The sequence below is a fragment of the Protomyctophum parallelum genome (genome assembly GCF_964188405.1).
Source record: "Protomyctophum parallelum genome assembly, chromosome: 6".
Classification (NCBI taxonomy): Eukaryota; Metazoa; Chordata; class Actinopteri; order Myctophiformes; family Myctophidae; genus Protomyctophum; species Protomyctophum parallelum.
In genome coordinates, this window is record NC_139701.1 from 45844919 (window position 1) to 45870008 (window position 25090).

General features: G+C 44.5%; 2 protein-coding genes across 2 annotated transcripts in view; both read right to left on the reverse strand.

Annotated features, from left to right (window-relative positions):
• Positions 1-25090, reverse strand: part of thop1 (thimet oligopeptidase 1) — a 417271-nt gene that overhangs the window by 126680 nt on the left and 265501 nt on the right. The window lies entirely within an intron of this gene.
• LOC310860827 (kelch domain-containing protein 3-like) lies at positions 22093-22785 on the reverse strand (the record flags this gene model as incomplete). The annotated part of the gene is made up of 1 exon (XM_083768017.1): positions 22093-22785. One exon carries the CDS (start codon positions 22783-22785, stop codon positions 22093-22095), a length of 693 nt encoding a protein of 230 aa, XP_083624143.1.

Sequence of the window (25090 nt, forward strand, 5' to 3'; positions counted from 1 at the left end):
GCCAGAAGGGAGAAGAGTTTTGGAAGCTGCTATAAGAAATAATGTCCAAATTTTAATGACCCTTTAATGTATTTATTTTGTGGTATTCAGACAGTCTCTGTGTAGTCTCTGTGACACATCTAGGCCCGCAATCTGCATTCACAGATTTTCCTAGAAGCTTTGTCATTGGTCGATTTGCCTGTCTGCTTAGTCATTACGACCTTTTTTCGACCAATGACAAAGCTTCTAGGAACATCTATACCAAAAAAAGGGTAATAAAGATTTTACATATTATTGCTTATAGCAGCTTTAAGTGTGATTTCTTCCAATTTACAATTTAGGCATTTAGCAGACGCTCTTAATCCAGAGCGACTTACATTAAGCAATAACAAAGCATGGCATACATCACATATATATAACAAGTAGTTATCATGAATCATGCGTAAACTAAGAATGTAACGGTGGAGTATCTATGTAAACTATACATACTATACTATATTATACATGTGTACTATAATTCCCTAACACCACTAGGTCTCCAGTTATTAAAGTCCTTCCTTATTCACTTGATTTCAGAGCAGTGTGTGGAGTCCAGACTCATAAGGACTACAATACCCATGATGCATCACTCCCAGGTGAAGATGGACTCTCCAGACTCAGCCAGGGACGTTTCTATTAAACAGGAAGCTGAAGACGTTTCTATTAAACAGGAAGCTGAAGACGTTTCTATTAAACAGGAAGCTGAAGACGTTTCTATTAAACAGGAAGCTGAAGACGTTTCTATTAAACAGGAAGCTGAAGACGTTTCTATTAAACAGGAAGCTGAAGACGTTTCTATTAAACAGGAAGCTGAAGACCAGCCACACCTCAGTAAGTTTCCTTTCTTTAATATGTTCTGTTCTGTAGGGCTGCCACAATGTCTTATTTTCACTGTACAATAACAATGGCACTCATAATATAGTCCGTTTGCTGATGGGAATATTTATAATTAACCTAATTAATAATGCTAATTAGAAAGGACTGTGTATTTTAACTTCGATAGCAGAGCAGGAAAACCCTGAATGTAAAAATTAGGGCTGGGACTCGATTACAAAAAAATATCTAATTAATCAGAGGCTTTGCAATGAATTAATCACATTTTAATCGCATATCAATATTTGAACCTGAGAACTGGGAGAAGTATTTTTAAATGGATTTTGGTATACTAGTGAATCAATGAATAGTGAATACATAAGTTTAACACTAGGATGTCTGAAAAAAATTCACTCTTACTCAGTCTGGCTATTTCGGCCAAATCGACCGACGTCCCCCTTTCTCCCCCACTCTACTTGATCATGGTGGCTCACTGAAAATGGCTCATCTGCCAGCTCACAAAGCGCTGTCATGCAATGACTTTATTTCTCCCCAAACGGAAACAATATATTGCGACCTCTTTTCTTTCTTAGTCAAAGGCTGTTTTCAATTAAATTACTTGTGTATAATATGAATAAATGCTTCATCCTACAGTACATTGTGCATTGTGTTCGATAACACACACGTAGCCTATAATGTTTCCCCCTCTATATAAAAATGACAATATATAACTCTAATGTCGTATTTCGTCTGACTCTGAGCTAGGGCTGACCCAAAAAAATTGATTAATCGATGTTCAATCGATACGCACAGGAATCGATTTTTTTTAATCGAATAGTCATTAAAAAAAAAGCGTCCGCTTTTGGTCCGCGAGACGGCCCCATTTGGTCCGCGAGCCATGCTCGCAGCACCGCAACGCCTCCTCCCCTCTCCCCGAACAACAAGGAAGTCAACACAGTCACACAGCAGCCTGCAGTCATGCCGCCACAAAATAAATCTAAAGTGTGGTTGCATTTTAGAATATGCAAGGAGAACAAAGAACAAGTGGTGTACAGTGTCAACTATGTGACAAGAAATTGGCGTATCACATACGGGATGGAAATCCGCGAAAAATCCGCGCAAAATTTCACGCATGGGATAGGGGGAAAAGCCCCTGACCTCCTGGGCTCCAGGCGCGCTAATTTGAGCCGCGGTCATCCACACTTTTCTACCCCAAGAAAGAGCCTCGTCGGAAGGGTCTGAGCGCAAATTAGCGCGCCTGGAGCTCCAGGACTGGTGCTTTCTTTGGTGTTTTCACATCTTTGTTTCAATCGGAAGAGAAGCTAAATCCCTACATTTTCTGGATTATAGGCTATATATATTTTTATGCCTGTGTGTCAGGCAGTTGACTTGTTACGGTCGGATGTTTTATTAAGCCTAATTATTTGTGCGTCACTGCTTTCATGAAGGCTGCAACAGTTGTTGCTTCAATGCTTATCGTTTTAAATAAATGAGACCAATCCAACCATGCCTTTCTCTCCGCTATTGTTTCAGGTGCGCTCCTCAAAAACGTAATCGAAGGTCAGCCCTACTCTGGGCAATGTGCCTGGCTCTGGCTGTTATACAATAACGTGCGCTCACACCGTCACTATAATTATAGTTTGGTAAACTGAAATGAAGTTAGACTGTGACATGCCTGGTTTCTATTTAGTGTGCAAGGGTTACATCCGGTCTAAAGCCCACCCACTGTATGCGCTGATTTCCATACAATACATACACGATCCGTATCCTCCCCTCACCGGATGTTGAATTAACAGTGCTAACGGCCGTATTTGAACGACGTATATCCAATCTTTTACACTATAAACCGATTTCCCGACATTTCCTTTTCACTTGATACCGTTTCGTAGAGAGGGCCTACACAACCGATCTATATACCAAATGAAAGCCCGAATTTCATAGTTTACATGGTATTTAGATTTTTTTTAAATGAGCAAAAAAATTGCGAGTTATGATTTAAAGAAAAGAGGGGTGGAGGGAAAAAAAGAACACAAAACACACAGACAGCTAGCTAACTAGGCTAGCTAGCTTCTAGCCTGTTGTGTTCTTGCTCAAATACGCTTCCCAGCCTGGAGAATAGACTTTGGGCCGATTCATACTCCTATTTAGAGCCGAATAAAAGTCGGTTCGGCGCTGAAGAGCCTACAATTTGACGTCATTTGAGGTTCGGGGGGGGCGGGTACCGTCTTAAAGTCGGCTCTTCGGTGCTACTGAAAATTTTTGACGAGCCGAAATCATTTCGGCACTACAGCGCCGAAACAGCGGTAAAATAGGAGTATGAATCGGCCCTTTCACCAACAGACAACACGTTATTGTATAACAGCCAGAGCCAGGCACATTGCTCAGTCAGACGAAATACGACATTAGAGTTATATATTGTCATTTATATATAGCCGTGCGTGCGTGGAAATCAGTTCCACGGGTCGCTTGTAGAACAGTGTACAGAAATAGAAAAGGAACCACAGCTCATCCGCTGAAAAAAACTTTAGAGAGGTGCTGGAGCCACAAAGGGAATATAAGAAAAAATAAATAGAAGCTCCGCACACTCAGATCTGCGCACAATCAGTTTATTTTTGGCAAGCTTTCGGTCTACTGACCTATAATACCTTTTATAAGAGAGGGAAGAAAAAAAAAGAAAAGTGCGTGCGTGGAGGCAACAATGTCGTCTCCAGCTGGAGAGGGAGGTGTGAACGAGTAGACGGGTGGGGGAGAAAGGGAGACGGTGGTAGATTTGGCCGAAATAGCCAGACTGAGTAGGAGATATATGCCTAAAATCATATTTACAGGGAGTGATATGAAAGTATGCAGGGCACAGGGCATATGAAGAATAAGTCATGTCATGTAACACGACATCCACAAACGACAAATGTCAGAAAACTGTCCATCAGTTGCTTGTGTAATTTCAAACCATTCTGTGTAAATGGAATCATGGATTTTCTAATTTGTTATACTCTGAAGTTTCCAAAAATGTATAGTTTTCCTAATCTCCTGAAAATGTTAAAGATGGAGTGCCATCTTTAACAGTGTTTATGAGGTGACAGTACTTCATTAGAGCCCCTGGTGTGGTTGTTATGTCATGTGTTTATGAGGTGACAGTACTTCATTAGAGCCCTTGGTGTGGTTGTTATATCATGTGTTTATGAGGTGACAGTACTTCATTAGAGCCCTTGGTGTGGTTGTTATATCATGTGTTTATGAGGTGATAGTACTTCATTAGAGCCCTTGGTGTGGTTGTTATATCATGTGTTTATGAGGTGACAGTACTTCATTAGAGCCCTTGGTGTGGTTGTTATGTCATGAGTTTATGAGGTGACAGTACTTCATTAGAGCCCTTGGTGTGGTTGTTATGTCATGTGTTTATGAGGTGACAGTACTTCATTAGAGCCCTTGGTGTGGTTGTTATGTCATGTGTTTATGAGGTGACAGTACTTCTTTAGAGCCCTTGGTGTGGTTGTTTTATGTGTTTATGAGGTTACAGTACTTCATTAGAGCCCTTGGTGTGGTTGTTATGTCATGTATTTATGAGGTGACAGTACTTCATTAGAGCCCTTGGTGTGGTTGTTATGTCATGTGTTTATGAGGTGACAGTACTTCATTAGAGCCCTTGGTGTGGTTGTTATGGCATGTGTTTATGAGGTGACAGTACTTCATTAGAGCCCTTGGTGTGTTTGTTATGTCATGTGTTTATGAGGTGACAGTACTTCATTAGAGCCCTTGGTGTGGTTGTTATGGCATATGTTTATGAGGTGACGCTGGACGCTACAGTAGTTTGCGAGATTTGTTCGCTACAGTAGTTTGTGAGATTTTCCCCAGACACACAGACCCATTTACAGACATACAGACCCAGAGCTACACCATGGACATCTTTTACATAGATTGTTAAGCTACCATCGGTCCACATTTCAATCTTTCATTGTCAGAATGAGCTTCTGTTTCATAACGTCATGCACTGAGTGGCAGGACTAATTTACTACCAGATCAAAAAAATAGCTATGATTATGCCTACAGTATGTATGTTCCCACTGGTAAGTTGTAAGTGTAGCAACAGTGGAAACAGCACATTTTAGGTAAACAGTGCTCTTATTTTATTTTTTATTTTTCCACAGACCAGAAGACAGAGCACTCTAGTCACGTTCAAGTGTTTAGACAGATGTGTTGTGTTTATAGACGGTTGCGGTTCACCTCAAACATGCTCTTGCCCGGTTGGGCAACATGAAAGCAAACTCCACCTGCCCAAACGTTTTATTTACCTGCCAGGGGCAGGTGGGCAAGTATTAGTGTCAATGGCTTTGAAGTGTTTTTTAAATTGTTTCAGAATTTCATGATTAAAATAAAATATTTGCTGTGACACCATTATTCAATTTCGAGTTAAAGTAACTCATATATTACTCCAAATTATTGTTTTAGTATTTTTGCTCAAATCTGGCTAAAACTACAGTAATAACCTGTAGTTAGTAACAGTTTAGTCAATCTTATATTGGTAGGAAATAGCTCATTTTGTACATGGAATGGATTTACATTTTAGGAATCCAGTGTTGACCATCATGTTATGTTTCTGCTCCTAGACATCCTGCACATGGTTGTGTGTAAAGAGGAGGTTTCTCCTGAACAGGAGAGGAGCCCCAGTCTGCTCCAGGAGGAACCAGAGCCTCCTCACATTAAAGAGGAACAGGAGGATCTTAAAGTTGAACAGGAGGAGCTACTTCAAAGACCAGAGGAGCCTGTTGGGTCAACGTTGACATTACTAGCAGTGAAAAGTGAAGAAGAAAATGATGATTATGATGATGAAGAAGAAATATCTTCCCACTGCTCTGAAGTTGAAGTTGAACTTGAATCTGACACTGAAGTCACTGAAGACAGTGATGATTGGGAAGAGACCAGTGAAGACGATGATGACGAACGGCGTGACAATAGTTTCAGTGACTCAGGTTTCCTGAAGGAGCACCAGCGTGTCCACACTGGAGAAAAACGTTGCCATTGTAAATATTGTGACAAGAGTTTCAGATGGTCATCCGACCTGAAGAGACACCAACGTGTCCACACTGGAGAAAAACCTTTCCAATGCAAACACTGTGACAAGAGTTTCAGTCTGTCAGGTTCCCTAAACACACACCAACGTGTCCACACTGGAGAGAAACCTTTCCAATGTAAACATTGTGACAAGAGTTTCAGTTTCTCTGGTTCCCTGTATAAGCACCTTCGTGTCCACACTGGAGAAAAACCTTTCCAATGTAAACATTGTGACAAGAGTTTCAGAGTTTCGGATTCCCTGAATAAGCACCTTCGTCTCCACACTGGAGAAAAAACTTTCCAATGTAAACATTGTAGCAAGAGTTTCAGTTGGCCATCCAACCTGAAGACACACCAACGTGTCCACACTGGAGAGAAACCTTTCCAATGTAAACATTGTGACAAGAGTTTCAAAGAGTCTGGTTCCCTGAATAAGCACCAGCGTCTCCACACTGGAGAAAAACCTTTCCAATGTACACATTGTGACAAGAGTTTCAGTGTTTCGGACTCCCTGAAGACGCACCTTCGTGTCCACACTGGAGAAAAACCTTTCCAATGTAAACATTGTGACAAGAGTTTCAGAGTTTCGGATTCCCTGAATAAGCACCTTCGTCTCCACACTGGAGAAAAACCTTTTCAATGTGAACATTGTGACAAGAGTTTCAGGTGGTCATCTCAGCTGAAGTCTCACCTTCGTGTCCACAGTTCTAACAGGACGAAATAAACGTTGTCCACTGCAAACGGTATGACCAAAGTTTAAATATTTCGGGTGACTTGCTAAGACACCATTGCATTCACACCATGGGGTAAAAAAAGAAAGTTCCCACTATAGACAATATTCCTGGCCACGCCCCCTACTTCCGCTCTGAGGTCCTTTTGTAGGAGTGTGTTCCGGTAGTTGTCATAAATGTGATTGAAGAAGAGCTTAGTATATCCATCTGGTCAAAACCACGGAGAGCTCCCTAGATTAGGAGATACGAGGCATTATTTCTGAGCGGTAAACAGGGAAGTGAACGGGACAGCGGATGTGCAAAGAGCAAGGACTATGGTGGCCTTGGAGGCAAAAAAAAAAAAGATCAGAATATTTTTCTCTCGTTTTAATATCAATGAAAATGCGCTAGGAGGTGTGTATACATCCTAGCAACCCGTCGGTTGGATTAGTTCCCACACGTCGTACAGTCTCAATGGGTTAGTTATGACGTTCCCACACGTCGTACATTCTCAATGGATTAGTTATGACGTTCCCACACGTCGTAGTCTCAATGGATTAGTTATGACGTTCCCACACGTCGTACATTCTCAATGGATTAGTTATGACGTTCCCACACGTCGTACATTCTCAATGGATTAGTTATGACGTTCCCACACGTCGTACAGTCTCAATGGGTTAGTTATGACGTTCCCACACGTCGTACAGTCTCAATGGGTTAGTTATGACGTTCCCACACGTCGTACATTCTCAATGGATTAGTTATGACGTTCCCACACGTCGTACATTCTCAATGGATTAGTTATGACGTTCCCACACGTCGTACATTCTCAATGGATTAGTTATGACGTTCCCACACGTACGGTCTCAATGGGTTAGTTATGACGTTCCCACACTTCGTACATTCTCAATGGATTAGTTATGACGTTCCCACACGTCGTACATTCTCAATGGATTAGTTATGACGTTCCCACACGTACGGTCTCAATGGTTTAGTTATGACGTTCCCACACGTCGTACAGTCTCAATGGTTTAGTTATGACGTTCCCACACGTCGTACAGTCTCAATGGATTAGTTATGACGTTCCCACACGTCGTACGTTCTCAATGGGTTAGTTATGACGTTCCCACACGTCGTACAGTCTCAATGGATTAGTTATGACGTTCCCACACGTACGGTCTCAATGGGTTAGTTATGACGTTCCCACATGTCGTACGGTCTCAACAACAGCTGATCACCCCCTTCCTTTTTCCTTTCCCCCACTCTGTACATACAGCGCTTTATTTCTTCCTGTAATGATATTGATTTTTTGTTGAGGGTCAAAGCCAGCCCCTCCTATACCCAGCTCTACTCTGTTTGTGTGAGTACAAACACGTTGATTTGATTGACTGGTCACCCCATAGCGATGATTTGATTGGCTGATGTACATATTGGTCGTCGCCATAAGAATCCATTCTATCCGTTTCTTTCAATCGCCTGTATCTCCTATTCCTTGTCCCAGATGGCATTTTTGGTCAAAACAGCGTTTCTTTGACGGCACAGAGCCGATGCTGTGAGGGTCTCCAGTGCTGCCGCATAGACCGATCATGTAAACAAAGGTTGCCTTGGCAACGTAAAGCTGGCCGGGATAAGCCCACTTCCTGTCGAGGCAAAATGTGGCTTTTCAAAATAAGAGCTCAAATTTAAAAAAATGCTGGCGTCAACCACGTAGAGTCTGTGGGGGCCACGGTGCCGCAGCCCCCATGAAGACTCCCAGGGCCCCTTTAGGCCCCCATGAAGATTTTCGTGGACATTTTACATTTACATTACATATTTTCTGGGAATTCCAAACATTTTGGACCTCTCCGCCGGCAAATATTCGGGAAAACAGCGCCTCCCCTGTTGTTCCTCAATTGTTGCGAGGCAACAGCTTGAGAGACTACTCCGCCGGCTGTCCAAGAGGTGTTAAAAAGTACTCAAATGCTAATCGGGTTTCTTTTGTTTTCACCTAGCCAGATGTGCACAACATCAAAGCGTGTCAGAATTTCATGGTAGTTGTTCTGGAGTCGTGACATAATAACACTGATCAAGAATTCACCAAAGAGACCTAACCCTACACAGACTACACTAAACCCAAGTGTTTAGGTTATAAACAGTTTTAAACACATATTTGTAACACTTTTTAAACGTGTCACAGTGTTTAGATTATAAACAGAAGAACATGTTTAATCGCCTGTAACACTTTTTAAACACATAAACGTGTTTAGTTTTTACAATCAAAGTCAGTCATATAGGTGTTTAGAATTTGAACACTAGGTGTTCTCGTGAGGTGTTTGAGTGAACTCGTGTTCTACTGTATTTTATGACCATTAATAAACACTTGGCATTTTATTATTACACACATGGTGTTTAGGTTTAAACGTGTCACATGTTCCAGGGATTTACAGTGTGCAAGTGAGACTACACACTGACTCGAGAAAAGACCCATATCGTCCAAAATAGGCTGATCAGTCGTTGTCTGTGTATACAGCCTATTTAATGAATTAGCCTATAGGCTAATTCATTAAATAGGCTGATCAGTGGTTGTCTGTGTATAGGCTAATTCATTAAATAGGCTGATCAGTCGTTTTCTGTGTATAGGCTAATTCATTAAATAGGCTGATCAGTCGTTATCTGTGTATAGGCTAATTCATTAAATAGGCTGAGCAGTGGTTGTCTGTGTATAGGCTAATTCATTAAATAGGCTGATCAGTGGTTGTCTGTGTATAGGCTAATTCATTAAATGGGCTGATCAGTGGTTGTCTGTGTATAGGCTAATTCATTAAATAGGCTGATCAGTGGTTGTCTGTCTGTCCGGAAAAAACCGAGACCATTTTCGGACTCAGCACGATGAGCTGAACGTGCTGATATGTGTTTCCAAGCATGGGTGAAATTGCTGTTGCCGTCTCAGCAAGCCTTATGATTGTGTCTTGTGTGTGGTTAACAATTGTTAGACTGTGATATGACTCAAAGATGCACGCAAGCCCCCACGGCAGAGTCACTGTGGGGGGGATTTTTTTTTTTTTTTTTTGATCAAACACACACAAACACTCACCCTAACCCTATATATCCCACATATTTGTAACCCTTTTCACCACGTAAACACACAGACAGACAGACAGACAGACAGACGATAAACACATGAAATAAAATAAAACGACCTGCCTCAGGTGATTTAATGAAAACCTAACCCTAACACATGAAATAAAATAAAACGACCTGCCTCACATGTGACTTAATGAAAAAACACATGGCAAACACACATTTTTTGTTATCCCACGTATTTGTAACCCTTTTCACCACGTAAACACACAGACAGACAGACAGACAGACGGACAGACGATAAACACATGACATAAAATAAAACGACCTGCCTCAGGTGACTTTAAAAACAAACAAAAAAAGTACTCCAGGGGCTTCCTACCAGTCTTTGCCATGAGGGCGTTTCGACGGGTTTTGAAAGCCCTTAATGTCCTCACTCCAAACATATGTTTATGGCACCTCTTCTGGTAAATCTTGTAGGCAATGCCTACGTGTCCCACAACGGGTATCAGGGCTTCCTCGTCCACCTCTGCTTTGTCCCAACCGGTAACATGAAGGGCCTGTAACCTCCTCATTGGGGTTGAGGAGCTGTGGGTCCTCAACCTCAACCCCAATAGCATCCGCCCCCTCAATGTCCCTGACCTCGACAGCCTCAGGCTCCTCCTTCTCCTCGCGTGGCTTTTCTTTTCTTTCTTCTGGAGACGTAGCTCTGAAGAAGATGTCTTCTGCCAGGGAGTACAGTGTTTTGTCCTTGATGGTTTGCTGGGTGAACCGGCTCAGGATCTTCCAACTTTGCAGTGTTTGGTTTGTGACCATGATGCGGTCCATCATCAGTTCTCTGACCTTGGTGTAGTCAATGAACCCGCGATTCATGGCCACCCCCGAACACGCCACCACCTTGAGAGTGTTTATTAGTCTCTCATGGGCAATGGGATCCGTATTGGCGATGTTTTGTTGTGGGATGCGGTCCAGTATCTGTGCCATCCAAGCCATCCCCCTCTCCCGGTAGAGGGACACCTTGGATTCAAATACAATTGACCTCCGCACAAGGTTGTCGAGGACCTCGGTGGTGAGGGAGGTCACTCGGGTCACCTCGACCGCTGGTCTGGTCCCCAACTGGTGCAGGACCAACATGTCCGGTGCGTCCCAGTAGGCGTCATACCAGTTGTTCCTGCCCCAGTATTTGATTTTTGGGAACCAGACCAGCCTGTGCTCCCTCAACCCTGCCATTAGAATGGTCAGAGGATCCTTGCCGTGTGTAACAAGGATGTCACAAGCCCTGGCGAAGGTGTTCTCCAACACAAAACGGAAGTGCTTCTTGTGTTGGAGAACCTCCTTCGCCAGGGCTTGGAAGGTCAGGGACCCCTTCACATCCTTCTTTGCATGTTTCGTCGAAGGATTCCTCAGGGCATCGAGGTCGTACGGCCTGTCCTGACCGGTGCCGCTGTATAGGTCTTCCAAGAGCACTGTCACCAGCTCTGCACCAAGGACATGGTCCTGGGCTTCGACGCTGTCTACCAGGCGCCAAATCCGCAGGACCATGTCCTTGGTGCCAGAGTTGCAGAAACGCATGGGGGGGGGAGCTCCCCCGCACTGGCCGAGGTCAACGGGGCCAGCGCGAGGAAGCCCATTTCCCTCGTGAGGCTCCTCGCCGCCACAGAGGAGCAGCCCAGGGATATGCTGTAGAAGTGGTCTGCATTTTCCCTGGGCTGTCCGTGGAATAGTTCTTCTAAGGCCAATTCCGCCTGGAAGGCCCCCCATGCGGCATCATATCCCCCGAGCTCCTTCCTCGTCTCCAGCAGGGTTTCCAGCTGCTGACAAAGGTGTGTCCCCACGTCACGGACCTGTGGGGTGTAACGGCGGACGCCGTTACTATACCTAATGCAGATGCTAACACAATTCTACATGTATGGTATAATGTAAATAAGGACACAAATTGTAACAAATGCATTTATTGAAGTTAAGGGGGGACATTGAGTTGTCGGTGATTCTCTGAAGTGGCGGATCTCCTCATACACCTACAAATGAACAGATATAATTCACATTAGTTTAGGAATAAAGAGGACAGCATACTTTCTAATTGACCAGTATAATGAGAAGACTTGTGAAGAAGGAATGTAAATCTCTGATGTCTAAACTTACCTCTGTTTACTCTCATCCTCCTCTCAGGGTGGTGTTCGGGCAAATGAGTTCCCTCCGGGTATAGGCACCCCTCTTATAGTTCCGGGAGGGACCAAGTGGGAAATGGATAGCAGGGGGGATTGGGATGGACTATAATGAATGTAATCCTGTATGTGTTGTGTATATATTCTATGCTAACTACTAACTGTGAATAGGTATTGAGGGTGCATATACAGGGAGTAAGTTTATATAAAATGGCATTGTGTGCTTCTAAGAATGGGGAATATGGTTATTGTTACCCATGGGGAATGGTATGGGCTAACCAGGTAATGGACTGCCCTATAAAAAGCAGTCAGTTGTCTTTAACCCGAGATATGACAGGTTGTATTGCCTATGACTGTCAAAGTGATTGAGAAACAATGGAGAAATAAAGCCTTATTGAAGGTGCCCTGGACTGGTCTCTATTCATTTGTTGCCTTGGCCGCTCGACACTCTCACAGGGGACAGACCCTTGCCAGCAGCATTCCCCACTGGAACGAGGAGGGGGTATTCTGCCAGCAGAGCCTTCAGCTCGGGAAGGTCAATGATGTCCTCCGGGGCGGTGGAAACAGGTTCGTGGTTCGGGTTGTTTTCGATTCTCACCACGCCCTCCAACCTGGCGCTCAGCAGGACACCCATCTTCAAACATAGGTCTTTGAAGTGGCTCAGGTATGCACCTGAGCGCCCGGGCCACTTCCACCTTCACCAGCCCCATGGAAAGGATGAGTGAGGTTATTGGGTGCCTGTAGAACGGCGACTGATGACGGTGCGGCCCATCACAATACAGTTGAACAAAATTCAACTGTACGGCACCGACATCAGCCGCCCTGAAAACACCCAACAACCTCTCTGACATGCCTGAAACGCCATGATGGTCGAGAGGGGATTGGGCATTGGCAGCCTCATGCAAGGTGTACGCTGTGTACACCTTGCTTTGGCTGCCAATGACCCGGTGCAGCCCATATCTCGACCACAACATGTCGACTTTCCCATCCAGGGACTGTATGTTGACTGCTGCGTGCACTGAAATGGCAGTCACACTAGGCAGCATGTGAGGATATATGATGTCGTGGAGCACAAACGGGCATGGGCAGCCGGGTCAGAGTGAGCATCACTCTGATCCCGGCTGGGGTCGACACCTCCTTGATGGCCTGGTCCAGGATGTCGAGCATGAAAAATTGGTCCTGCCAAAGTATGTTGAATTTTGAGGTGTCGAAAAAAACATTTTTTTGGACAGAAGGCCTCTCCTTGTCTGCCGTTGTGATCTGGGTTAATTTCTTTTGGAACTCCAGGGCCAGGGACTTCTGGAATTTGATGCACATGGTTTTTGCCTGCAGGACAGTGTTCAATTGTCCACTGGGTAGGGTATGGGAGGAGGGGGCAAGGGTCAGGTGAACCTTCCACCCTCCATCCACATACCCTAGGGTGGACCCGTGGACATTTGACCACTCTCTGTAGTGGCGGTGTTATTGATTTCAGGGGCAGGTGCTTTTTAAGGAAAGGCCAGTGGAAAACGTGTCCACTCTTGACACGCTCAGGGACGAACACATAGTGCATCCTTCCTTGAATTGCACTCAGCTGTGTAAGCTCGACCACCACTCGACGGAGTGGATGGCCACGGCTGCACCAGTTTCTGGCCTGTGGAGGAAGGCCTCCATGTTTCCTTTAAAAGGAGCTGACATGTTGGCCAAGTTATTGCTGTTGATCTCAGCCACTTCTTCATAACTTTCCATTTTATTTAAAAAAATAAAGCCAAGGGCTTCGCCACTAAATCCTTCTTTTTTCAAACACTCAAAGAAAACAAAAAAAAAGCCAAGGGCTTCGCCACTAAATCCCTTTTTTTTTCTTTTTCCAAACACTCAAAGAAAACAGAAAAAAGGGCCACTTAACCCTTTCTTTTAAGAGGACAAGGTTTTTAGAGGACAAGGTTGAAAAATGGAGAAATTAGGAAGAGCATTCGCTAGAAAAGATATTCTCGCACAAATAATGTATTTTTACGGTCATATATTATAGTATGGTAACAGCTCCCCGACTAACAGTTATAATCTTTTTTTTTTGGGGGTATCGATTTTATGTGCAGATAGAGGTTTGTAAGCCCATCACAGATATGTCTTTCTTTTCTCTGTACGTTGTGTGGAAGTGGGTGAAATTAATTGATTTAGTTTATTTAAGCCATTACCCAGCATGCTTAGAGTGTCGAGCGGCCATTAGGAGTCGATCGGCCAGTGGTTAGGGTTAGGTTTTGAAACTGTATAGGCTGTCGTTCTGTCCAGGAAGCACCAATCGGGCCAGAAGTGGTCCCAATTTAAAGCCACGGAAGTCTAGTTTACTCCCATATATGTTTCATTACTTGGTTGTGGAGCTATGGCTGTTAGACTGAGGAGATGTCAAAATCGGGTTTTAGAATTTATCTTGTGCGTTTTTGGCCATGTAAAGGCCTAAAAAAATCATATCTCAAAGTGCATGGCACCATTCTAAAGATCTTTTCATGTTGATTTTTTTAGTATTCATTACAACCATGTGCGATTTCTTTTGAGCCTTTAATGACAGTTTGAATCACGAAAAATACTAATATTTCGAAAATTTGACAATCCCGATTTTCCAGATTTTCGCCTTCATCGGCCTGTAGCTCAGGTTAGGATCATCCCACAGAAACCAAATGCATGTTAGAGTATAGTTCAAAGGCTTGTGAAACCATAGGATACTTCGGCGTCCCTGACGGCTCCTTGGTTCGTCCACTAGGGGTGGGTGAAATTTCATAACAAAGTCGTTTTTTAGACTTTTGAAAAGAAAAAAAATCTTTAATGTTTTTTTTTCATCCCTAACTCTGACCCTAACCCTTTTGTGACCCTTCCCCTTAACTAATTCGGTGACACTGAGTGGGTGGAAGTGGGTGAAATGGCGTTTTAAAGTCCAAAATCGTGCAAAATAGGCCTTTAAAAAGGGACATTTTGAAACTGTATAGGCTGTCGTTCTGTCCAGGAAGCACCAATCGGGCATTGGACATTGAAGCTACTTTAAAAGTACCAGCGAAAACAACAACTTATTTTTTTCCGCGCTGCGGCGGGGGACGGGGGACGGGGGGTGCGGGGAGGCGGGGGGGGGGGGGGGGGGGCTTGAGGATTGATCAAACTCTTCGGCTCTGGCTGGCGTGAATTAGATCCTAATTTTTCAATAAATGGTAGCAGTAAATGGGTTAAGTTAAGGAAATACATGTATGCATGCATTATTAAAGCTTTCGTGACATTAACTTTTCATTTATCTTTGAGCTGCAGCGAAATAAAAATAATTGCCAGCAGATTGATTGATTAAATAATTCATTAACTGTTTCGGAGAATTACGGTACATTTCGAGCACAACTCGAAGATGTCACAATTGAGTGATTTTGCCTGTCAATCATTTCCTCCACCGGAAAATCTGAGCACTTTTTGAGGCTAATGATTCATTAGATCCTAAAGACCACAGAACATCCACTGGATGTTTATTAGACCCTAAAGACCACAGAACATCCTCTTGATGTCCTGTGGTCTTTTGGGTCTTACCGGTATGCGCTCATGTAAAACACTGTTTAAATGGCTTACGCATGACTTGCAACATTTTAATTGCACGATTTTAATTGCTTCAAGCACACTTATCAATCCTACCAATTTCATATGACATGCCTTTACAAAATATATATTTTTGTATTTGTATGTATTATTAGTTTTATACATTTTAGGAGGGTTGAGGGTACATTATGGTTCCACTTAGTCAAATACAAAATATAATATAAAGGGAACCTTGACACATTTGTTTATTTTTAAATTGTATAATTAGGTGTAGGACCAGATAAGCTTAGGCTTCATTCCTGCTCCTTTTCAAACAGTACTATATATATTTTTTGCTTTTGTTTTAACTTTTTTCTTTTAGTTAATTATTGTATATTTTTATTTTATTGAAAAGAGTTTGAAATAAACATTCATTCATTCATTCATTCATATATTCGTACGAGTAATGTTTTGATGAATTGAAAATGGTGGGCCCTATTGTACACAAGTGTAATGCTTTATGGTGTTGTCCACTCACAGTTAACAGTTTTTTTGTATTGAGTTGTACATTAAATGTACTGTAATTCTGCAAACTGTTAATAAATAAATCAATCAATCAAAGGTGTCCATCTATGTTATTACCCTGAATGTGCTGGCACTGCCTGTAATGATGAAAGCTGCTCTCTTTGTGTGTGTGTGTGTGTGTGTGTGTGTGTGTGTGTGTGTGTGTGTGTGTGTGTGTGTGTGTGTGTGTGTGTGTGTGTGTGTGTGCCAAACAGCTCCAGGGGAAGACATGCATTATTATTACGACAGTCATTGTACTCTCATTGTGCTTGTTCCACATACCTAGAAACTGTAAACAGACAAACCTTTTGAATGTACAAATGCTTTACCAATGCTTTGAGAATGTATAGTAGGCCTATATGTTTTGACATATTTAATATTTCAACAGGACGTCCCTTATCGGGCATGTTACAATTGACAATGTATATAACTATAGTACGCCAGGTAAACAAGGTAACGTCTGCAGGGCAGCAGGTGTCAACCAGGCTCCAGAAACACTGTTCCCTGGAGGCTGAACCCTGGAGACTACAACCTGCACACAAACACTCCACACTACTCTAAGGTATACTGTGTTTCAGTCAGGACTCATGAATGGATAGAGGAAACCTCATAGCTCCATTTTTGAGGTTTTTGAATAAAATCAGTGCTATTGAACACCATTTATGTCTGTGTGTTTCGAAAATATTGAACCAATGGAAAGTAGTAAAAAGTGCTTTTGGACAAATCCTCATGACTCCATTGGACCCTCAAAATGTCTGCTAAAGCAGCTAACTCCACCACCTCTCAAAATGTCTGCTAAAGCAGCTAACTCCACCACCTCTCCCCCACTCAAAATGTCTGCTAAAGCAGCTAACTCCACCACCTCTCCCCCTCTCAAAATGTCTGCTATAAAGCAGCTAACTCCACCACCTCTCCGCTCTCAAAATGTCTGCTAAAGCAGCTAACTCCACCACCTCTCGCCCTCTTAAAATGTCTGCTAAAGCAGCTAACTCCACCACCTCTCCCCCTCTCAAAATGTCTGCTAAAACAGCTAACTCCACCACCTCTCCCCCTCTCAAAATGTCTGCTAAAGCAGCTAACTCCACCACCTCTCCCCCTCTCAAAATGTCTGCTAAAGCAGATAACTCCACCACCTCTCCCCCTCTCAAAATGTCTGCTAAAGCAGCTAACTCCACCACCTCTCCCCCTCTCAAAATGTCTGCTATAAAGCAGCTAACTCCACCACCTCTCCCGCTCTCAGAATGTCTGCTATAAAGCAGCTAACTCCACCACCTCTCCCCCTCTCAAAATGTCTGCTAAAGCAGCTAACTTCAGCACCTCTCCCCCTCTCAAAATGTCTGCTAAAGCAGCTAACTCCAGCACCTCTCCCCCTCTCAAAATGTCTGCTAAAGCAGCTAACTCCAGCACCTCCCCCTCTCAAAATGTCTGCTAATGCAGCTAACTCCAGCACCTCTCCCGCTCTTATGAAAGTCATTGACAATATATAAAGTCACAACACTTTGAAGTGCCTGTATTGCTTTGTTTTAAACAAATAAACGGTTTTCCTAATTTCCTGAAAAATGAACATTTTGGAATCGACAGCAGAGAAATGTTTATGAGCAAATATGTTTATATGGTTTGGCGATGAATTGGATCTGCTTTTATGTACTCTGATAAAGCAGAATCACATAAATAATTGTGATCAATGATGGGTTTTGGGTATTGGAATGTGGCCCTACTCGTAGAGTACAGTACAGTACGACACAGTACTGTACAGTAGTACACTACATCTAGGACTACATTTACCTTGATGTCCAAATACAGACTAGGACTACATTTCCCAGAGTTCCTGCCACTGAAATGTTTTTCAGTTTGTCTAAAGGTGTGTCTAATCAAGTGACGATGACTCCGTTGCATTCAGTTCTTACTTCATGGCTGAGGTGAAGAAACTCTTTGACACAGAGTTGTGGTTTCTTTGAACGTGTTTCAGCCTACCCGTTCCTCTCCTCAGCGGAGGAGTCGTGGGTTTAGTTCACTTAACCCATTCAGGCCTGACGTAAAAAAAAAAAAAAAACCTAAGCTCTGAAAGAATATTTATTCAAAGATTTGTGCCACATTTTTACGATTTTTCAAAAAATAGCAGACCTACAAGTTCATAGCGCGCCACTCGGTGGCGCGCTATGTAGATCTGCTTGTAGATCTGCTATTTTTCAATAGCTAAACGAATAGCATAACGATGCTAACACCAAAACGGGTTCCCGCCCCAAAACGGGTTAGTAACATACCACGATCACGATAACATACCACGATCGTCCACCACCACGGTTGATGGCCAAACCTAATCATTGTGATCGTCTTCAATAATTGCCATCGGGTAAATTACGCTATACTTGTAAGAAGCTTCTTGCTTCTTGCACGTAGAGCTATAGAGCGTCGCAGTCCCGCCCCCTTTCATGACGACGCCAGGCCCAGTCCCGCCCCCTTTCATGACGACGCCAGGCCCAGGAAATGATTCCCAATGCATTTTTCCTCATAGACATTTCAAAAGGCATTTATTTAAAGACGTTTACGCCGCGGACAAAGCCAACTCGAGTCGTGACAAATCATGACAACAAACACAATATTCTGGACCAAAACAAATAATTACAAAGGAGACAACAAACAACAACAACAAAAAAAGGTGTTTTCTTCATTCTAATTATTTGTTCGGCCCGAAAAGATGTGTTTGTTGTCATGATTTGTCACGACAAGAGTTGGCTTTGTCCGCGGCGTATAAACGTCTTTAAATAAATACTTTTTGAAATGTCTATGGGGAAAATGAACGGATAATCATTTCCTGGGCCCTCGCAGGGGGCGGGACTGCGACGCTCTATAGGGTAAGTGTGCTATCGGTCCTGTACAGACACACTAGTGTTGTTATGAAGGGAAGCCCTCCCTAGAGAGAGAGAGAGAGAGAGAGAGAGAGAGAGAGAGAGAGAGAGAGAGAGAGAGAGATATGTTGTCTGGGAGGAAACCCCTCAGGGAGAGAGAGAGAGAGAGAGAGAGAGAGAGAGAGAGAGAGAGAGTGGAGTGTGTCTCTGCTTTCAGGCGGTCTTTTCTTGGCGGACGTGGAGAGTAGAACGCTGCGCGGTAAGAGGAGTTAACGGGTAATTATAGGACACTGTATTTTGCCCCGTAAACCTAACGTTTAGCAGCATTTACAGTTAATATACGGTAATAATATACAGATGTGATGATGTTACAATTCGGGAGTTTTATCGTAAAGTTTGTTGTAAAGTTTAACGGGAGTTTCCTGTAATATTACACATCTGTATTCCATGCTTTTTTGCTAACAAGAGGAATATACGGATCATAATAACAGGAGATCTGAAGAGGAGGTCCAGTGAGTACCGAGCAGAGAGCGTGTGTGTGTGGTGCAGTTTGGACCCCGTGGTGTGAAGAGGAGGTCCAGTGAGTACCGAGCAGAGAGAGTGTGTGTGTGGTGCAGTTTGGACCCCGTGGTGTGTGAGTGCTAAACGGAGGCCCCACCGGGCGGGGGGGGGGGGGGGGGGGGGGGGGTCAGAATGGACCCGGAGGTCACGGCCAGAGGTCAGCGGGTCATGGAGGTCCTCAGAGGTCAAAGGTCAGAGGAGCCTCTGTCCAGAAGATCCACCATGGTGAGAGTCTACATCGCCTCGGCCTTCTCAGGTCAGTCACGCACGTACGCACGCACGCACACATGCACGCACACACACGCACCCACCCATGCACGCATGCACGCATCGCCCCTGCCTTCTCAGTAGCAGTGTTGTTTTTGGCATTTTAGTTTTAGTCATTTAGTTATTTAGTCTCTAGATTTAGCCTCTAGATTTCATTTAGTTTCATTCACGTTGTAGTCATGTTATAAATACTTTCGGTATGAGTACAGACCGTGAAAGCGCGGCCTCAACGATCCTTCTGGCTTTTTGGGTTTTAAGCGGGACGTGTCCGAAAAGTTACCACAGGGATAACTGGCTTGTGGCGGTATTTGTATGCCATGTCCTGTATATGTCAGTCCTGTTTGTATTGTTTGATGTTTGATGTCTGGGGACTGCAGATGGAAATTAGCAAGTTTTGCTAAATCTGGTATATTTACACTGCATTTTTAATGTAATGTTCATCAATATACACTGTCCCGAACGAATAAACTAATACAGTAAAAGTAAAGTAACCCCCCTCCCCTCTCTTACAACGTTTTATTCTGAAATGACACCTGTCACACTGCGTTTTATTCTGAAATGACACCTGTCACACTGCATTTTATTCTGAAATGGCACCTGTCACACTGCGTTTTATTCTGAAATGACACCTCTCACTGCATTTTATTCTGAAATGACACCTCTCACTGCGTTTTATTCTGAAATGACACCTCTCACTGCATTTTATTCTGAAATGACACCTCACACTGCATTTTATTCTGAAATGACACCTCTCTCACTGCATTTTATTCTGAAATGACACCTCTCTCACTGCATTTTATTCTGAAAAGATTGACGGGAAGCCAGTGTAGGTCGTGGAGGACGGGTGTGATGTGGACTCTGGAGCGTGTACTGGTGAGCAGGCGGGCAGCGGAGTTTTGCACGTGTTGTAGTTTGTTGAGGACTTTGGAGGTGGTGCCATTGAGTATGCTGTTGCAGTAGTCATGAAATGACACCTCACTGCGTTTTATTCTGAAATGACACCTCTCTCACTGCATTTTATTCTGAAATGACACCTCTCACTGCGTTTTATTCTGAAATGACACCTCTCTCACTGCATTTTATTCTGAAATGACACCTCTCACTGCATTTTATTCTGAAATTACACCTCTCACTGCATTATATTCTGAAATGACACCTCTCACTGCGTTTTATTCTGAAATGACACCTCTCTCACTGCATTTTATTCTGAAATGACACCTCTCACACTGCATTTTATTCTGAAATGACACCTCTCACAGTGCATTTTATTCTGAAATGACACCTCTCACATCTTCCGTATGTGTTTTCCAGCTAATTTCAGATAATGTTATATGTTATATTATTTTATCAGATATTTGCAGATAATGTGTATATGTTTTATCATATATTTACAGATGTGTGTATGTTTTATAAAATATGTACGGTGAAAGGAGAGCCTACCCAGAAGTCCTTGCGTTCTGCAGAAGTCTGGGCCTGATGTTTGAGGTGAAATTATTATTATTATTATTACTACAGCAGTGCCCGATGGGCACTGGCCTACTTGGAACGATGCAAGTTGGAAATGGATGCCCCACCAAGATATTATGTCCGTGTTCCTGTTATGCCCATACATGGAGTTATTTGTCAGGCATACCCAAATATGGAGTCTGGCCGGGCAGATGCCTTTTGTGGTGGTTCTGGACAACTAAACATGTCCTTCCCCAAAACACAGGCTGAGTGGTTCCTCCTCTCCTCTGGTACGGTCCCAGAAACCTGTGGTTTGAACCATATGTGGGCGTCGACGTCAAATGCATAAAGCACGTTGCAGTAACCTTGGTTAGTCAGCACTCCCCAGAGGTAGACAGTGTCTCCAATCAGCACAGCTGTGTGGCCCTCACGCCTGGAAGGAACCTCAAGGTTTGGTTTTCTTGTTCCAGGCGTCACTGGGGTGAACTTCTGCCAGCATAAAGACGCTGTATTGAAGACTTGTACTTCAATGTGATCTCGTATCCGACCACCACAGCAGCAGGATGGTCCTCCCTATGTTCTCCTTCCAGATGTATCGTCCATTGAACCAATTCACAGCAGCAGCTCCAACCTATACCAGTCGTTAGAAATCAGGTCTGCTCTGTTTGTACGAGTCGTTTGTTTAATGAGCATTTTAATTTATAGGAAAATGTCATCACATGTCATTATGTACAATGGCCAAATTACGTCACTCAACCTGATTGGCCAATTTGGAAATGTGGTGATTGCGACTGTAGTCACAGATTACTATGAAAACCTGAAAAACCCGTCCGTCAGTCTGTCCGTCGATCAGTCACTCCTCCATATATGGCCGTCTCCATATTGGAGTATTTTTCTGTAACGTATGTAGTTCCATTGATGTCACTATGACATCACTATGACATCAGCACATCCATGTTTGAGCATATTGAGAGAAAGACAGATACAGAGATGTAGACGGCAACACCCGGAACCGGACTGGTGGTGAGGATCCATCCATCCATCTTCAACCGCTTATCCGTAGTCGGGTTACGGGGACAACAGCTCCACCAGAAAGCTCCAGACTCTCCACAGCAAACAGTAGTAACTTCCTCCTGGGGGCCACTGCCTCCTGCTCGTCATGGCTGCCAGTTCCCACCTGATGTTGTGTGAGAGTCCAGACTGCTCGAGACCGTTCTGAATAACCGCTAGCTTACATAATGTCTTGAGGCTAGGACTGAAGTCTAAGACATACAGGTCACCAGGTGTTTTGGTTCCTCCAAAGAGGATGATATGATCTCCCAGCATGCAACAGCACATCCTATTCATCTGAGACGGGCGTTTCCCCTTTGGCTCAATCTTCTTCCAGGAGAAGGTCTCTGGACTGAATTTCCACACATCATTGAAGTACTGGTTCCAGTTCCAGCCACCACATATGTACAGCTCTCCATTGTAGGTAAAGGCTGAATGACCGTAGCGTCCTTCTGGTAGAAGCTGTGTAGAAGGTGTGTCCAGCCAGAGGTTGGTCTCTGTGTCAAACACTCTGATGGTGTTGTAGTACTGATCCCACCCCCAGCCTCCAAATACAAACATATTTGTCCCGATGATGGTAGCAGAGTGTTGTGATGAAGCAGGAGGTGGAGTTCCTCTGGTGTTAATTAAAGTCCAGACCATTGTGGTGGTGTCCAACTTGTAGATGTCATTAGTCCATTCAGTCTTGGCGTATCCTCCATAAATAAACATGTCCTTCCCCAAAACACAGGCTGAGTGGTACCACCTCCCCTCTGGAACGGTCCCAGAAACCTGTGGTTTGAACCTTCTGTGGGCGTCGACGTTAAATGCATAAAGCACGTTGCAGTAAGGATATCCTCCCCAGAGGTAGACAGTATCTTCAATCAGCACAGCTGTGTGGCCCTCACGCCTGGAGGGAACCTCAAGGTGAGGTTCTCCAGGCGTCACTGGGGTCAACCTCCTCCAGCATAAAGACGCTGTATTGAAGACGTGTACTTCAATGTGATCTCTTCCCCTCTGGTTTCCGAAGTCTCCTCCAAAGCAGTAGATCTCGTGTCCGACCACCACAGCTTCAGCCTTGTCCATCCTATGTTCTCCTTCCAGATGTATCGTCCAGTGAAGCATTTCACAGCAGCAGCTCCAGCCTACCAGTCGTTAGAAATCAGGTCTGCTCTGTTTGTACGAGTCGTTTGTTTAATGAGCATTTTAATGTATAGGAAAATGATGGTGTTGTGATGTCATCACATGTCATTATGTACAATGGCCAAATTACGTCACTCAACCTGATTGGCCAATTTGGAAATGTGGTGATTACGACTGTAGTCACAGATTACTATGAAAACCCGTCTGTCAGTCTGTCCATCCATCGGTCACTCCTCCATATATGGCCGTCTCCATATTGGAGTATTTTTTCTGTACCGTAAAGTATGTAGTTCCATTGATGTCACTATGACATCACTATGACATCAGCACATCTATGTTTGAGCATATTGAGAGAAAGTCACACAGACAGATACAGAGATGTAGACTGCAACACCCGGAACCGGACTGGTGGTGAGGATCCATCCATCCATCTTCAACCGCTTATCCGTAGTCGGGTCGCGGGGACAACAGCTCCACCAGAGAGCTCCAGACTCTCCACAGCACAACAGTAGTAACTTCCTCCCGAGACGTTCCAAGGCCAGTGACTTGATGTGCTTCCACCATCTGCACCTTGGACGTGGTCCTTGGTCTGCCCCAGGGTCTCCTCCCAGTGGGACGTGGTCCTTGGTCTGCCCCGGGGTCTCCTCCCAGTGGGACGTGGTCCTTGGTCTGCCCCGGGGTCTCCTCCCAGTGGGACGTGGTCCTTGGTCTGCCCCGGGGTCTCCTCCCAGTGGGACGTGGTCCTTGGTCTGCCCCGGGGTCTCCTCCCAGTGGGACGTGGTCCTTGGTCTGCCCCGGGGTCTCCTCCCAGTGGGACGTGGTCCTTGGTCTGCCCCGGGGGTCTCCTCCCAGTGGTCCTTCCGCTCGGAGGACCACTGGTCGGCCAATGGTTCCTCCGGGACGGCAACGCGGTCCCGCCCACCTACGTGCTGCAGCCAATCACGGGCCGCTTCCCGCGCTACGCACCCGACCCCATGGGCGGGGGGACCGGGGGGCGGGACCGGGAGAGTGATGTCATCTCCTGGCGCCTGACGGAGGGCCGGCTGCTGAAGGCGCTCCGCGGAGCGGCCGGCCGCGCGGAGAGAGACGGGCTGATGAGCAGCGCCGAGAGACACGCCTACCACACGTCTGGTGAGTTCAACACGCCTACCACACGTCTGGTGAGTTTAACACGCCTACCGCACGTCTGGTGAGTTCAACACGCCTACCACACGTCTGGTGAGTTTAACACGCCTACCACACGTCTGGTGAGTTTAACACGCCTACCACACGTCTGGTGAGTTTAACACGCCTACCACACATCTGGTGAGTTCAACACGCCTACCACACGTCTGGTGAGTTCAACACGCCTACCACACGTCTGGTGAGTTCAACACGCCTACCACACGTCTGGTGAGTTCAACACGGCTACCACACGTCTGGTGAGTTCAACATGCCTACCACACGTCTGGTGAGTTCAACACGCCTACCACACGTCTGGTGAGTTTAACACGCCTACCGCACGTCTGGTGAGTTCAACACGCCTACCGCACGTCTGGTGAGTTCAACACGCCTACCACACGTCTGGTGAATTTAACACGCCTACCACAATTCTGGTAAGTTTAACACGCCTACCACACGTCTGGTGAGTTTAACACGCCTACCGCACGTCTGGTGAGTTCTGTAACACACCTATCACATGTCTGGTGAGTTCTGTAACACGTCTACCACATGTATTTGGCCCTGCACGACAACGTTACGAAGATAGACGATCTACAAGCTCACAGATGTAGAATGGCTAATTGTTGTTTTTAAAAAAGGAGAGAGAAAAAAAAACATTCATCATTGTAATTGAATCAAACCATTGAAATGATCGTTATATCGATTTGAATCGCCCAGCCCTAGCCTGTTACAG